At 45.3% G+C, this 16,756-nt stretch overlaps 1 protein-coding gene across 1 annotated transcript; it reads left to right on the top strand.

Annotated features, from left to right (window-relative positions):
• The first annotated feature begins 1,534 nt into the window (after window positions 1-1,534).
• DMRT3 (doublesex and mab-3 related transcription factor 3) lies at window positions 1,535-15,873 on the top strand. The gene is made up of 2 exons (XM_045562333.1): window positions 1,535-2,360; window positions 14,184-15,873. Exons 1-2 carry the CDS (start codon window positions 1,898-1,900, stop codon window positions 15,146-15,148), a joined length of 1,428 nt encoding a protein of 475 aa, XP_045418289.1. The 5' UTR covers window positions 1,535-1,897; the 3' UTR covers window positions 15,149-15,873.
• Window positions 15,874-16,756: the final 883 nt, after the last annotated feature.

Raw genomic sequence — 16,756 nt, 5'->3', positions numbered from 1 at the left:
TAGGCTGCTTGAACGCCTAGTGCTGCTTCACTTGAATTCACAACAAACACAGACAGACGTTTTCGGGTTGCTTCCTTAGTTCCAGGACCGTGCAGAGAAAACTGGCCTCCCCAGGAGACAAGGGCCTCTGTGCCCTGGAAGTGTCGGGCTAGCAGCGTACTCCTATAAACTCTCATCTAACATTCGATTAGCCCACATCACCAGGGGATGAGCTTAGTACACTCTCAAGAGAATACGGACAGACGGCTCTGGGATTGCCATCTCCCTCCCTCTCACAGAGCTACTGTGCTGCCCTGCTCCGACTGTATCCACTTGTTTTTGAGTTTTTGTTTGTTTGCTGATGGGGGAGGGGTGTTAGCCGTCCTGTGCATATGTAGTGGTAGTCTACATTCCAAAGCCGGAGACTGCAAACACGCCCTAACAATGCTGCGGCCTCAAGGCCTTATGTGGTCCTCCAGATCCACAAGTACGGCCCCTCCACCGAATCCAAACTTCACAGAACAAATCCTAAAATTTGAATTCGGTCAAAAGGCCTCACTCAAAGATCCAGAAGGCCACATGTGGTTCCAAGGCCACAGGTTCCCCACCCCTCCGTCCCGTCTTTGGGTGGCGTCTACGGGGTAAGAGGGGGAAAGTGGCCCCATTCCTTATGCATAACTAATAACAGTACGCGAAGATCTAAACTGGGGGACTCGAGACATCCGTTTGCCCCCAGTGCCTGCTAGGGGAGAGGGGGGATGATATCTGTTGGGGCGCTAATGTGGCTTCTGAGTTCGCTCTCTTTAAAGTTTAGACCCACCGCTCAAGCAAATCCTCTACCGGAGCACTTCCCTAGCCTTTCAGACCGTTTTTTATTAAAACATGGGAGAAAGACAGAAAAATAAAATTAGCCTGTAAAATGAGTAGTCATCCTTGGGTCAGCAGGTTTTCAGAAACATTCATTTTCTTCTACAGCAACAAAAGATAAAAAAAAATACGTCGCAAAAGGAAATCACGAAAAGAGCCAAAATTTTCCCGAATCAACATCACTCCCATCCCCCACTCCCAACCGAGTCCCGGGTGCACCCGCAACGCTCCGGTAGGGTCGGGTTCTCGGAGAGCCGAGTTTCTGCGGCCAATTGTCGGGATAAAAGCGGCCTTGGGCTCGGTGCGGCCAGATCAGGCCTGGAGGGAGGAGAGGAGAGCGGAGGGGAGCGGCCACCTCACTCGCTAACGGGCACCCCCACCCTCACCCCTGCTGGTCCTCCCCTTCTCCTCCCCAAGTGCACCGCCGCTCTCCGGAGCGCCGCAGTCTCTCCCGCGGCAGAGAGGGCTTGGAGGAAGGGGCCGTGAGCGCCCCCGCGAGAGTGGCCTGGCTGCAGGTGGCAAGGAAGGTGAAGTGCAGGGACCCGAGGGGCGCAAGGAAGGAGGAAGGCGTGGGGTGGGGAGTACAAGGAGACAGAGACCCCAGGGGTGGGGGTGGCGGTGGGAGGGAGGAGGGGTTGGGGGAGGGCGGCGGAGGAGGTGCTGGGTCCCGCCAGCGCGCGAGGGAGCTGCAGACGAGCTGGCTCAGACCTTAATCAGAGCTCTCGCCGGCTCCTTGCAGCCGCCGCAGCGCCTCGGCAAGGAAGGACGTGCCTACCCGGCTCCACGCCCAAAGCAGCGGCCGGCGGAGACGCCGCGGGCCTGGGGATTGGCCGGGTGCGAGTCGGGAGGCCGAGCCTGTGAGCACCCCGGGAGCTGGAGAGACGGCTGCTGCACCTCCAGACTCCTCGGAATACGCGCGGTCACCGGGGCTGCGGGACCCAGGGCCGCGCCGCCCGGAGGCCGCCCCTGCGCGGGCCGCGCAGCCCCGCCGTCCAGCGCCCCCTGGCCTCCTCCTGCTGCCAGCCCGCCAACTCATTCGGGAGCCCGGGGCATGAACGGCTACGGCTCCCCCTACCTGTACATGGGCGGCCCGGTGTCGCAGCCGCCGCGGGCGCCCCTGCAGCGCACGCCCAAGTGCGCGCGCTGCCGCAACCACGGCGTGCTTTCCTGGCTCAAGGGCCACAAGCGCTACTGCCGTTTCAAGGACTGCACCTGCGAGAAGTGCATCCTCATAATCGAGCGGCAGCGGGTCATGGCGGCGCAGGTGGCGCTGCGCCGGCAGCAGGCCAACGAGAGCCTGGAGAGCCTCATCCCCGACTCGCTGCGCGCTCTGCCCGGGCCCCCGCCGCCCGCGGACGGCACCGCCGCTCCGCAGCCGCCGCCGACCTCGCAGCAGTCTCAGCCGCCGCCGCCGCCGCCGCCGCGCCCCGCTGCGGAGTTGGCCGCGGCCGCCGCCCTGCGTTGGGCCACCGAGTCTCAGCCCGGGGCACTGCAGGCGCAGCTCGCCAAGCCAGGTAAGAGTGTCTGCGGTGTGGGACTTGGGCCGGGCGAGTGGGCAACTTTGGGGTGCCTGCTGCGGCTCTGCTTGGGAGGCCCGAAGGCAAGTTTTCGGGAAGCTGGCGTGGCTGGGCCTTCGTCCTCAACTTACTGGCCGGTGAGAAGCCGGCCTGAGTCTGGACTTAGCGCGAGTGGAACCCAGGCACCCGCCGGAGAGGTGCCTCCTGCGACCCAAAAGGCGGGACTGTGCGTCCGGATCGCTAGTTGCTTCTTCCAGGTTGAAGGGGAACATGCCAAATTTAGCGGGTAGATAAAGGGAGCGAGACAGAAGCAAATTAAAACCCATGCCCTCACAGTCACCACGGTGCGGCCGGGCTTTCCTGGCTGCAGGCTTTAGATAGCCTTGCATTTGTGGGTTGGAATGAGTACACGCAGGGAAGGAGCCAAGCTGGGCGTGCTTCTCTGCCCGGCCCAGGGGCATTGGAGCGAGGACAAGTATCTCCAACTTGGGGGAACTCATAGCCTTTCTAGTTTCGTTGTGTGACCTCCAGACTCTTCCAATTTGATGAAAGAAGTTCCATTGAGGAACAATAGTAAAAAGGTCCCGGAAGTCTCCTAGGTTGATATTGGGGACCTGATCGAGAATCTGGTTTGCCCAGAATCAACTCCTTTACAGAATCGCTTAGGTCCTTTAACCCCAAGCTGTCCTCAGCTGTCTTTGTGGTATAGAGAAATAAAAACAAAATTTGATCTACAGTGAGGAAGGCCATCTCTGGCAAGCCCTTTCCCTGGTCATAGGCGGGCTTGGGCCTCAGGCTGCTGAGCCTTCTGTTAGGAGCAAGGGCATTCTAGGCTCTTCTCCCCTCCCCTCCCCTCTTCTTTCCTCCTCTGCTGTGCTTTAAGAAGGATGGATCTGCTCTGAGCACAGGAGGTGGGCAGACCCCGTCCCCCATCCGTTTTTCTTCTGCAAGCCTCCTGAGTTTGGCAGTCCCAAGAGTTGAGTTTCTTAGTCTCTTTTCCTCCTGGGGAGTTTTTAGCCTGCGGTCCTGTCCAGCCTAAGAGCTACTTTGATGGCTTTTGAAATTCAATGGACATGTGTTTGGCATTTTTCTTTTACTGGGGCAAATGTACAAAGGGAAAAAAGCCCATCTTTTCAGGGAGAGGAGTATGTTGGAGTTAGGAGTGGGAAGGTCTAGAAAGCTCCTGTAAGTAGGACTGTGTTAGAGCTGGTGCCTACACCCACCCCCTAAAAAAGTATCCCTGGCTTCAGGGCACCATTGGGGCTGTTGTGTGGCACTGAGGATGTGATGGCAGACTCTGCTGGTTTTGTGGGGAGTTGATAGGCAGCCTGGTAGGTCCAGTTCTGCTGTCCTGTCTTCAGTGGTGCTCTTCAGGCCAGAAGCTCTGAGAACAACTGTGAGTGAAGAGCAGAACTGAGTATTTTAAAAACAGATGAGAGTTTGCTGAACATGGATTTCTGTTAATCTTTAATCCAAGGTAGCATTTCTCTGAGGAATGCCCCCCCCATTGTCTCTTTTGTCTCACCTCTTTATATTTATGGATTTGCCATAGAGGATTTGGAGGGGGAGAAAGAGGGACTTTTGTTTTTCTCCCTTAGGTTAGAACAGGTAACTAACTAGGAGAGTTTGGTCTCCGCTCTAGAAGTGGATCCGAGCCAATATCTTTTCTTAATGTTTCCATTTCCAGTTTCCCTAGTTGTGTTTCTTCCAGGACCAGGGCAGGAGTCTGAGTTAATGTCAGAGGTAGCATTTTACAGTGTGACCACCTGCCCAGCAGCACCCCTGTAATGGGGCATCAGGTTCTGTGGTGCTTGCCCAAGCGGGGATTCCTTTCATATCCTGAGCTCTTCAGACTATTTGGGATAGCCAAAGTTCATGGTTTCTAAAGAGTCACAAAACCAAAACAACCCCAGGAGAAGGAGGAGTGAGGAAGGGCAAGAAAGTGGAGTAGAAGCTGCTGCAGCAGCAGCAGCAGCAGGATACATGCTTTGGGAGAATACAAAAGAGAGAGGATTTCAACTGGACAAACTAGACCCTTGTGCTCTCTCTTTTACCTCCAACCAAGTATTCAGTGATAGCCTAAGCCTTCCAAATTGAAAGCAAGTCGTTGCAAAGGAGAATGGGATTTATCACAATGAAAGGTGAGAGTGATGACTTTGCGGGGACTGAGCCATCAGGGACCAACAGCTCAGTTTCCAGCCCATCACCCCACATACCTTGCACATCGATTTACACAACTTTTGTTTTCTTCTTTCAACTGATTTGACCCCATAATTCCATTCTTTGAAACAAAAAAAACCTGATGGAGATGTGGGAGGAGGGCAGGAATAGAACAGATTATTGTTTTCCATTAAGAAGAGGAGCATACAAATGGATCTGTTCTATGCAGTCTTGCAGGGAGAAATTCCATTTGGGGTTTAAGGTGGAGAAAACTGTTAAATGAGACTGCCTGTTGCTATATGCATTATACCTTTTTTGTAGTTGTTCTGATAATATGTTTGTATGTAATACACCATGGGTGTTTAGAAGCATATCAGATATTCCTGGATAAGTAGCTCACTGTATGTAGAGAGTAAGTGACGCTCTATTGGAATAGTAGGTCCACACATGTACACTAAGTACACAGACCATCGGGAATCTCTAAATATCTGCTGGCAAATCATGTAGATCTGTTTCTTTGTGAACTTTGATTTAAAAATGTGGTTGGTCTTTTTGCAGGGCAAAGGGCCTCTTTAGTACATAGCTGTGGAGAGATTTTTTTTTTCCCTTAAATACAAAAGCACATGGAGTCTTTTTCCTCTCCAATAATCTTTGAGAAAAGCACATGCCTTAATGAAGAATATGTTTGCTGGGCACCATTGGAGGAAAATCACCCAGTTCAGGGAGTGACACATAAATACTAAAACTCAAGTTTTGTAACTGGAAGAAATCTTCCTAAAATTCTGCTTCAGATTCTTTAAAGGAATGAAGGTAATTTTATCTAATGATACAGTATGTCGAACATTGTTTTCAGTGTATTGTGGTTTTAAGGAGAATTTTCATATTCTAATGATTATTCTAGCTATGGAGTGAAGTATTCTTTTTTCTTTTTGAATGTAGATTTCTCCTGCTTTTTTGATTACAATCTGTGATCAACCTGGAATTATTAGATTTTGATTGAAATCTAAAAATTCTAATTTAAGCTTATAGATATGTACACACACATATATACATACACATGCACACTATTGAATGAAATTATTCTCCTAAATTCCCTCTATATCGTCCTCATACTTCTCCCCATGAAAATAGCATAGGAAACATGAACATCTTTCAGCTGTTCCTGCATCTGAATCAGCAGTCTCAACCAGCCAAGCCAGCCTTTCAGGACCTAGACTCAAAAGCTGAGGGAAGTTAAGGGTCAAGGCCAAGGTGAAAAGCTGAAGTTACATTCCTGTTTTGTGACTCCCTTCCCCACCCCCAGCTTTTCCTCCAGGAGAGTGTCCTGGGTCAGTCACCTCAGGCTATGGGGCCCAGAGAGGAAAGATCTGTGGCTGTAGATTCTTCCTAGGTCTGCATCTGCTATCAAAATAAATATATACACAAATTCTTTTAAATGCTTTCAGAGGAAAAAGAAATCAAAAACATTTGGTTAGGAATAAGAGAGGACCAAGATCAGATAGGAAGAAAGTAAGATATTCTTTCGTGTTTATTTCTTCTGAAAGAGAATGAACGAGATAACTATAGGGAGAGAAATTAGGAGATTCTGGGAAACTGCCTTGATTTTAGTTTACTTCTTGCCCGGCAAGCCTAGCTTTTTATGCTTGCTCTGGGCTTTTTAGCTCCAGCTTGATTAGGTCCCGCTGGGTCTGCTTATTTTTTACTTTTACTTTTTTGTCCCCCAAAGAGAAGCGCCTGCAAGTGTAATGGGTATCAGAGAACACTCATGCAGGCCAGGATGGGAAACCCTCTGTAACTATAGACTAGGAGCAAACGAAAAAGCGGAAAAAACTTACAACCTACTTATGAAGTGTACCTGTTAATTTTAAAACGGGATCTGGTTTTAAGACGGCTTGATTGGAGGCAAGGGGCCTGACTAAAGAGTTGCTGTTTAAAAAATAAAACCTAATCAAATAAAAAGGAAAAAGCATACTGGCACTGCTGGTCTCTTCCAAGTCTTCCCCCTGGGCTGGCTCTTGGAGGTGGGACGCCACCAGGCATGGATCTTCCCGCTCTCGACCCTGCGGATTTGTGCGGTGCGGTGTGGACGGGGTGTGTGCGGGGTGGGGAGAGCAGCACTGGATGCGGGACAGGGACCCTGGCCGAGGTGGGCCCGGGGGCGGGGGAGGCTTTCCTCTCCCCGGGCCCAGGTACTGGACAGTCGTCCCCGTGTGCCGGCTCTGGGAGCTGCCGGGCGGCTCCTTCCTCGCTGGGTCTTGGCAACTCTGGAAGCTCCCGGCGGCGCACGGAGGAGGAGGCGCCGGCCACCTCCCGCCTCCCGCGCCTTTCCCGTGTCCCGCCTCTTGGGCCACCGCTCCCTCTCCGATTGTCCGGAGCTTTCCTACCCTCTCCTTTCAAAGGCAGGAGTCCTGGGGCAAGTTGCCAAATTTAGCAACAAACATGCAAACAAAAAACAGGATGCCAAATATTGCATGGAACATACTCATACTGAAAATTACTCATTATTTATCTGAAGTTCAAATTCAACTGGACATCCTGTTACTTTATCTGGCAACCCTCGGCCAAGGCTTCCCCACCCAGCTCCAGTAGCCCGCAGGACGACTCTTGGCTTGGGGGGTCGCTTGTGCTTGCCTCTCCGCTTCCTTCTCTCTGCAGAGCCCGAGCTGTCCAGGACGGGCGTCGGGGAGGCGTTGGTGTCCATCTCGTGGATCTGGGAACGGAGTTGGCAGGAAAAAAAAATGAGAGTGTGACCCACGTCTAGGAACCGTAGTTCCACTGCCACCCGGGAAAGAGTCCTCCTCCCCCCAACACGCTCCCTGGTGTTATAAATCTGGCAGATAGCTGTGCTCTCGACTTACACAACCAACTTTTCTTTTCCCTGATGGATGAACTCCCGGGTTTAAAAGATTACAGTAATCACAGGAGGACAGTGTAAATCGAATCTGATAGCAATAACTTTCGGAGAAGGTCAGGCTCAAGTGAAATGTTACCAAGCAACAGGCATTTTGTTTGCAAAATACAATCAAAGAGCATTGATGAGAAATTCTTTGCTGCAGCCAGTCAGCACTTTCTGCTAACAGCTTTACAGAGGGAAAGGGAGTAAATCTTCATAAATCAAAGTCCCTGGAGGACTTGGAGCCCCTTTCTGGAAATGTTGCACTTCTTCCTGACAGGGAGGAGGACAGAGCCCAGTAAAAATCCATTTGCCTGTCTGCCTGCCTGCTCTTTCCTCTTCTTCCTTTCTTCCTTCTTGCTTTCTTCCTCTCTTTCACCTTTTAACCTGTTGCTGCCCCTTAGCCATTAGCTGCTCAGGTCTTTGGACCCCCTTGTCTAGGCCTCTGTGGCTCTGATGGCATATACATGAGCGCTCATGGCAGAGGTGGAGGACTCAGTGGTAGAACAGCTGGTCATCACAGGTTCACCACCTTGGGATTGTGTCATGTCACTCCTAAGAGTCCCACATTGCTGTAGTGAGTCACCCCCTCTAGGGGCAATGCATACTACTGTTATTAGAAAGGAAACGAAAATAACTAGATGGATTTTCTTTTTATTTCTTTTGCAGTTTATAGTTAAACAGCTATGAAAAAGTACAATCAAGTGTCAAGTAACAGTAATGTATTATGAAAAAACTTAACACTCAGTACGTCAATTCTTTACAGAATCTCCAATCTCTTGATTACAATGACTAGTTAGACATAAATTTTACAAAGCTGGGATCAATGTTCTATTTTTTTCCACTGATTATTACTTTGTTTTTTTCAGTGTGTATATTTGTAGCACCCATAGTCTTTATATGTGAATGTTTACAATATTCCCTCCTGTGAAGACATCTTAGTCTGCCCAGCTGCTGTCCTTTGAGTTACTTGCTGTGTTTTTCTATAAAGTATGACCAACTGTGCAGATAACTTGGAATTTTGCAAAAGACTAGTTAATAAACTGTAAGCCTCTCAATGTCGAAGAGGCAATGCTTTGATCATCTCTGCATAATCTTATCTAGCACAGAACCTAGGTGCATAGTAAGGGTTTAAGGGTATTTGTTAAATGGATGAGTAGCCAGCTGCATTGTTGTTAAATACCAGATAAACATGTAGATTTACAGGTAATTTCCCCTCTGCTTCTTGAAAAGTGCTCCCTTCTGAGTCAAGAAAGAGATCAAAACTAAATTTTTGCAAGACATGCAAAGTCCAGATTTGCAGACCATATTTCCTTAAATCCAGCCCTTTCTATACCAATGTCTTCCCAAAATACTGGTCCCAAGGAACCATCCTGATTCCTTCATACATTATCAAGCTAGTGGTGTTAATGATTTTTAAAAAGCAAAGCATTCTTTTTTTTTGTTTTTTAACTTTTCACAAGTTGTCCCCCAGGAAGAAAAGGAGTTTTTCCAACAGAGATGCATTCCCTGGTATACTTCAGATTTTCATGATTCATCACTTTGTGAGAGAAAGATAACAACAGAAAGTGTAAAAAGCTTGTCTCCTGTTAGAATTCTGAAAAATGGTCTCTTCTGGAAGTCCCATCCTGCCTGGGCTCCCTCCCTGCCATTGCTATAAGATTTGTGTGTTTTGAAAACTACCCATCAGAGACCTATTATTTAGAGGTGTGTTCCCGAAAACTCAAGTGAACAGATGAGGACCTGACAGTCTATGTTTCAGAATGCATCATGTGAATGAAAAAAGTGTCCAGTGATTTTTGAGCTAGGAAATGTTCCTCTCTATGCCAATGCTTTTGTATTTTCATTCTGTATGTAAGACATATTTTGCTTTGATAGATATATTTAGATAGAATGGATAAAACCCACATCTAAGTCAGAAAGATTTTCCATTTTTATGTGTCAGAATGTTTCAGATATTGTGATATGATATCTCAAAATATTCTAAATGAATACATAGAATTTTTTATTGAGCTGTATTTTCATATGAAAAAAATCCTCTAAAGAAAGTTACATTTTTGTAAATTAATTTTATATTGGAAGTCCCTCTTGTGAGTGTTCATTCTCTCCTTAGTTCAAAGTCTTGTAGCAAAAAAGTCTTGTAGCTATCTTATGGCATATATATTTTGAAGTTGGTAGTACTGTTATCCACAGAAAAAATTTTCTTAATTGAATATCTAATTCTTTCAAAAATCTTTACCCTTTATTTCAGGGATGATTATGACTGTTTCTGCTCATGAAATAGGAAATTGGAGAATGAAGGTTTAGTAAGATTTAAAAAATATCTATACATTTAGCAATAGAAACAGCAGATTCTATCACTTTCAATAACTGGTTTGTAATATCAGATAAAATTTATTTTTCCCCCTTTTTGACCTTAGTAATTTTGACTTTTTGCACCTATATAATAGAGGTAAATTATTATCAGTTGAAATATATTCTTACTCTTTATGTTCTAGGAATTATGTCTCAGTTTCAAGAAGAGAGAGGGTAAAGTATTTCGGGAGTATTTCCTGTTTCATTTTGTTAGTTGGCGGTTTCACCTTTCTGCATTTAGAAAGGCCTTTGTGTTTTAAACCAACTTGAACAATTTGTAAAGTTCATTTAAGAAAAAATTTGGAGATGAAAAGAAACACCTGTTATTACATTACACTTTATCACTGGGCTCAAAACTCACCCTCTATAATTACTTGTGAAAGTCTGTATTTATAATAGAATAATTTACAATATGTTTAGGTAGAAAAATAACAACCGATTCTAGACACCATAGTGGCACAAAATTGTAGGGACTGTATATTCTGCCCTTCAGAAATTATTGTTGGGTGAGGAGTTATTCTTGGTTGCAAGGTCTAGTTTTGAAACCCCAACAACCTTGGATATCGATGGGGATTCTGCTCACCCAACATCCCTTAACAGGGTTTTATGTGCAGCTCAGGTGCATGAACCCCACAGGTGTGTCCCACTTGTTGCTTTTTTTTTTTAGTCATCTTCTGTCTTCCCTCTGAACACTGTATAAACAATGCTGAGCTCAGTTAGTTGGAATGCCCTGAATTTGTAGATTTGATTCCTGTAACATACTGTTAGCTTTTTTCACTTTTGGGGCCATAGACTGGACACTAGGTGGAGATGCCGATCAGCCCAGAAGCCTGTAGAGAGAGTGTAGTGATTCAGCACAATCTCTCACCACTTCTTGACAATTAACCAGAAGTGCATGTTGCACTGGGATGTCCCAGTAGCAGACGCAAAGGGTAACACAACAAAATGAGCCTTTCCAGTCTGGGGGTTCACAGTTTCTGTCTGTACTTCAGAACTTAGGAAAATAGGTATAAAAGTGGAATTTGGTATTGTCAGACTTATAATCCTGCCTTCCAGTGTCCAGTTGATTGGGACAGTATTTCTGTTGCACCTTGAAAAAACTCCATTTTTATAATGGTAGATTCTTTAGCTTAGTCAGAACTTCATTCCTCAGTTCCCCTTTAACTCTGGAGCCTAAAGTGTGCTGTGAAGAGTGAATTTGTTTGACAGACCTGAAAAAAATTTTCTGATATGTTTTCAGTGTTTGAAACTCATCCAAGGTGAGGAAAGTTTCCTTTTTAAAACACAAAGTTAGCTGGGTGCAGTGGGTCATGCCTGTAATCCCAGCAACTTGGGAGGCTGAGGCGGGAAGATCCCTTGAGCCCAGGAGTTCGAGATCAGTCTGGGCAACATAGCAAGAGCCCACCTCTAAAAAAAAAAATATATATATATACCAAGCTATTTTTAGGTTCTAACATTTTAAAATTAGCCGAGTTTTTAGCCTTCTGGCTGTGGTTACATATCCTTAGTTCTTAAGAAGAACTAGTTGTTTCTTGCTTAAAGAAAATCTCACCATCCTCTATATATGACAGTGTCATATTTTTTCTTATTTTGATAAAATATATACAACCCAAAGTTTACCATTTTAACCATTTTTAGGTGTGCAGTTCAGTAGCATTAAGTGCGTTCACAATGTTGTGCAGCCATCATCACTGTCCATCTCTAGAACGTTTTTATCGTTACAAACTGAAGCTCCATACCCATTAAACAACCCATTCCCCCTACGCCCAGCTCCTGGTAACCACCATTCTGTTTTCTGTCTCTGTGAATTTGCCCATTCTTGTATCTCATATATGTGGAATCATACCATATTTGTCCTTTTGTGTCTGGCTTACTTCACTTAGCATAATGTCCTCAAGGTTCATCCATATTGTAGCATGTGTCAGAATTTCATTCCTTTTAGAGGCTAGATTTTATTTATCATTTGTCCACATTTTATTTATCATTTGTCCCTCGATGGATGGACATTTGGGTTGCTTCTACCTTTGGCTACCGAGACAGTGCTGCAATGAACATTGGTGTACAATGTGCGTCATGTCTGATGCTTTGCAAATCCTGCCTGACCCTGTTTGCTTTTCCCCCGCACTATGCTGCTTATTTCCCCAACTCCATAATAAGGTCCACAGGGTAGGGGCAAGTGTTACACTTCCTGGTATTTTCCACCCTTTATTCTGTTTCTGTCAGTATCTTGCATATTTCAGGGATTGAGGTATTTGATGCTGATAATAGATAATGTAGGCTAAAGTTAAAAAAGAAAACTGTTTGGAGGTACATAGTATTTAAAATATTATTTTATGTCCATATTCACATAGGGAGGGTATTTGACTTGTTTTCCCAAGCTCCACTGAGGAGGGGCCAAAATCCAGTTGTGTGTTCACTTCAGTGCTGAGTCATCATAACTATCAGTGGCCACTCACTCTCAGGTGTTTAATAATAGAGTAACAGCCAAGAGGTATATATGGGGTCATAAGTCAGGAAAATTTAAATAGGTCTTGCTGATTGGAATGGGAATCTACAGAAGGTTTTTTGTTGCTGTTTTTCTCTTGTGGATCAAGGACACGGAGTTCAAATACCTATGTTAACTTGGGTGGGGGGTGGTGGTAAAAGCTGGCTCCCCTGTCCTAGGAAGTTGTAAGAGAGAGTATGTCAAGTTTCTCTTACAAAAATAGGTCTTTTGTGCATCCCAGAGTCATTATAGGAAGCAAAAATGGCTTCATAGGTATGGGCTGCAAATGAACCCCACATTGGAAACCTTATATATTTTGCATTGAAAAAAAGCCGTTTAAGTAAGAATTTGTATCAGATTCAAGATTGCAAGTTGCACTGATGTAATCTGAGAATATTTTTAAATGTATTTATGCTTGGCACATATTTAGTGCTTTGTGAAGAACCAAAGTTTTGTTTGCCAATTGTACTTGCGATACATCCCGTGCTAGAAGAATGTTCATAAATGGGCCTTTGTTTAAGGCTTCTAAAATAAACAACAACAAGTAGGAGGAGACGGTTTCTGGAAGCTGCTTTGATGAAATTTCACCGGCTGGCTATCTGCACATTATCAGGTGTACCCACAGAGAGGGTGACAATGAGGCTATTCAGGCAGGGTGGTAGAAAACACAGGCAACCCAATTGTTTACAACCCAACAACTGAGTTGTTAAGAATTTTTATCTTTACATCAGTTACCCTGGCTTTGAGTAGCCACAGCGAGTATGTGTTTTTAAAAAGGATAAAAATGCATTTTCATATAGTTTGCTAATAAAAACTGTGTTCCCTTGTTGTAAAGGTCTTTTAGAGTGTACAACTGTAAAACAAACCACTCTGACCTACTCCTTTCTGCCTGCATAGCACTGCAATACTACCAGCCCTTTTGAGGGTAATATCTGAGGTCAAAATATTCTTAGGTCAAAATGTCAAATTTGCAACTAGTTTACTTCATAGCAAGTCTCTGTTTTATTTGGGAAGCATTTTCTCCCCCTTCTTCTTCTTTTAATATAATTCAAAAAGTCCTTTACTAACAAAACAGTCATGTACCTCTTGCCACCCTGGTCCTGTAGTTGTGGGTGCATTTTTACACTGATGGATCATGTTCCCATGCAGTTTCACAAACCTTTTTCAGCCATGTTCTTGTTCCTCTCTAGCAACCTGTCCCACCATCCAGAATTCGCAGCTGGTTTTGTTTGCCCTCTAGTGCAAGTTACAGGCAACCAAGTTTGGAAATCCCTTGAGTGGCTTTTTATGAAATATTTCAATGTACAGAGGTGTCTTTCTTTCATATCGGCAATTGTATCAGCTAGTTATTGTACATGGTAATCTGATGACAATACTGACTGGGTTCACAAGACATTTAATACAAAATCAGCTTATGGGAAAATGGATTTAAAATATTTAAATTCCCTATATGTATCTGGTGCACCAGCTGGTGACATCCCTAGATTACAGTTGGGTACCTCATCTGCAGAAGATGAGCTAGAAGACAAGTCTGAGCTCATTTATGGCTTTTTCCTGGGCTTTTCCACGTGTCTCCTCCAGCCCCACAGAGGCTCCCTATTTAGATGTTACTTCTATGAAAGCCACGTCTTCCATGCTTATAGGTTCACGTAGCCGTTCTGTGTTTAAGGCAAGCTTCCTTGTACCACACAACATTCTCGGAAATCACTCTGATTTCTAGATCTTTATTTATAGGTTTTGTGTTTTTATTGCCACTTGCCAATAACATAGTTTTTTTTTGTTTTTTTTTTTTAAGGCATGCAGTATATTATAACCCACTGGGATGTATTTTCTCTTCCAAGAAGCCTGTGTACAGCTCTGTTTGGAGCACATCTGTTCCTCTTTATGCACACCAGGAAAGGATTAACCCAGCTGTTCTGTTTTTCAGATTTGACTGAAGAACGACTTGGGGACAGCAGCTCAGGAGACAATACAGAGGCGTTCAGCGACAAAGACACTGACCAGAGGAGCTCCCCAGATGTAGTTAAGAGTAAGAGCTGCTTCACCCCTGAGAGCCCCGAGATAGTGTCCGTGGATGAAGGGGGCTATGCTGTCCAGAAAAACGGAGGCAACCCCGAGAGCCATCCCGACAGCCCCAAGTACCACGCAGAGCAGAACCACCTCCTGATTGAGGGCCCGTCGGGGACTGTTTCTCTGCCCTTCAGCTTGAAAGCCAACAGGCCACCGCTGGAAGTGTTAAAAAAAATATTCCCCAACCAGAAGCCGACAGTGCTGGAGCTCATCCTCAAGGGCTGCGGCGGGGACCTGGTGAGTGCCGTGGAGGTCCTTCTGTCCAGCCGGTCTTCAGGCCCGGGAGCAGAGCGAACTGCTGCAGAACCCGAGAGTCTTGTGTTGCCCTCCAACGGGCACATCTTTGAACACACCCTGAGCTCCTACCCCATCTCCTCTTCCAAATGGTCTGTGGGGTCGGCCTTTCGGGTCCCAGACACGTTGAGGTTTTCTGCTGACTCTAGCAATGTGGTCCCCAATCCCCTGGCCGTGCCTCTGCAGCACCCTTTCCCGCAGCCACCCCGGTACCCGCTGATGCTGAGGAATACTTTGGCGAGAAACCAGTCGAGCCCCTTTTTGCCCAATGATGTCACCCTGTGGAACACCATGACGCTGCAGCAGCAGTATCAGCTGAGGTCCCAGTATGTCAGTCCTTTCCCCAGTAACTCTACCAGCGTCTTCCGGAGCTCGCCTGTCCTCCCCGCCCGTGCCACGGAAGACCCTCGGATCTCCCTCTCGGATGATGGGTGTCCAATTGTGTCAAAGCAGCCCATTTACACCGAGGACGACTTTGACGAGAGGTCTGACTCTTCAGACTCTAGAATACTCAACACATCATCTTAAAGTGATACCAGATGGGTGGTGGCCAAGTGACAATTTCTGTGCATTTGGACCCTGGGGCACCCGAGGAGAGGCCACCACTTGTGTATACCCTTTCCTTCTGTTTGACAAAGTGACTGTGCTTGATTCTATACATTAGCAATAAAAACATAACTTATTTAACTTCTTGCACTTCACTGGAAAATGCCAAATAGCTCTGCTCTGTGGCTTTAGTGCTGAATGTTTATTGTAAAAGAAAGTCTAATGCTAAGAATAGTCTTGGGAAGGCTAGACCCATGGAAGATTTATTTGGGGATGTAAAGCTGAAGGTCAGCCTTGCACCTAAACTCAATCTGGAATGTGAAATAAAATAGTATACTTGAATGCAGTTTTGTAAAAGAGGATTCCTCAGGATATGTGAAACCTAAAGGAAGTGGTTCAGTTGCAAATGGACTATAAACAGGGACATTATATTCTTATGCTAAAAATCCTTCTTGCATTTTAAAGAGAGATGCACTTAAGAATAAACTGCTCATATGCTTATTTAAGCTTGGACAGTTTTCAGAGACAAAACCCATTAAGAATTATATTCTTTTCACATGGCTGAATCGAAACATGTGTAATGTCAATGTAAAACCAATCACAGCTGTGAACTGCATGAAATGTATTGTGAAATGAACACAAGATTAAGCTTTGTCAGGTTAATGTAGCATGCTAAGAACTCTAGAAAAAATAAACTAAGGAGATGATCTTGGTTTATGTCATTACTACCTGTGGAAAGAGGACCTCTAAAAATAGAAACTTGATGTAAAAGCTACTTCCTGCTACGTGGGTCAGGAATCAAGGTATCACTTAAATGAGACATTCCTTGAGAAATAGGAGTGGCAAAGTTTAGGGCTGCGTTCAGAAAGACAGAATTTGTTTAAGAATAGAGTTAATTCATTCCCTCCATCCATTCAGTTCTTCAGCAGATACTTATTGAGTGCTACTGTGTGTAAGATAATGTGCTTTCTGTGTTATTGTCCAAGTTACCTATCCATGAGTCTAAGATAAGCAAGGATTATAATGGAGAAAACCAGGAAAAATAAAAAACCACCAACAATGTTCATTTGAACGTGGGAAGCAAGGACAGTGCTTAACACAGTACTTGACATAAATGAGAACTATTGCTCCTACTAAGTTAGTTCAGCAGCTTTGCATTCAGAATATAGACATGCATTCCCTCATTCTCACTTGGAGAAGATGCCATTCTGCTTTGAGGCAAAACATTGGAAATAAAGGCTTTGTTCCTTCATTTGAAAAGCATTCTTGGGGGTCCTATACACGGCAAACTTCTTGCTCAGATATTTTTTAAGAGAGAATTTTCAAAACTAATATTCAGCAATGCCCACACCACCCTCTTTTCTGTTTCCATTCTTCAAAGTGCTTGAAAGGTAAGATGACTGCTCAGGTCAAGTAATGAATGAACTTCTGAATGTGGAAGAGAAAGTAAGTAAGCAAATAAATAAAAGTCTCTACATGACAAGGATGCAGGGAGAGTTCCCAAATGCAGGAACAAGTTTTGAAGGGCTCTTTAGTCCTGGGAGGGAAAAAGACAAGTCCTCTCAGCTCGAGATACTCCCCATCCTTGGA

Source organism: Lemur catta, chromosome 10, assembly GCF_020740605.2.
Source record: "Lemur catta isolate mLemCat1 chromosome 10, mLemCat1.pri, whole genome shotgun sequence".
Lineage (NCBI taxonomy): Eukaryota > Metazoa > Chordata > Mammalia > Primates > Lemuridae > Lemur > Lemur catta.
The sequence above is the reverse complement of the archived record's forward strand: the minus strand, read 5'-3'. Positions and strand labels throughout refer to the sequence as shown.

What these genes read in the sequence shown, in the direction of transcription:
- DMRT3 (XM_045562333.1), top strand. Translation starts at nt 1,898, where the DNA reads ATGAACGGCTACGGCTCCCCCTACCTGTACATGGGCGGCCCGGTGTCG. An exon ending in GGCGCAGCTCGCCAAGCCAG is followed by an intron (nt 2,361 to 14,183) that starts GTAAGAGTGTCT and finishes TCTGTTTTTCAG; the next exon opens with ATTTGACTGAAGAACGACTT.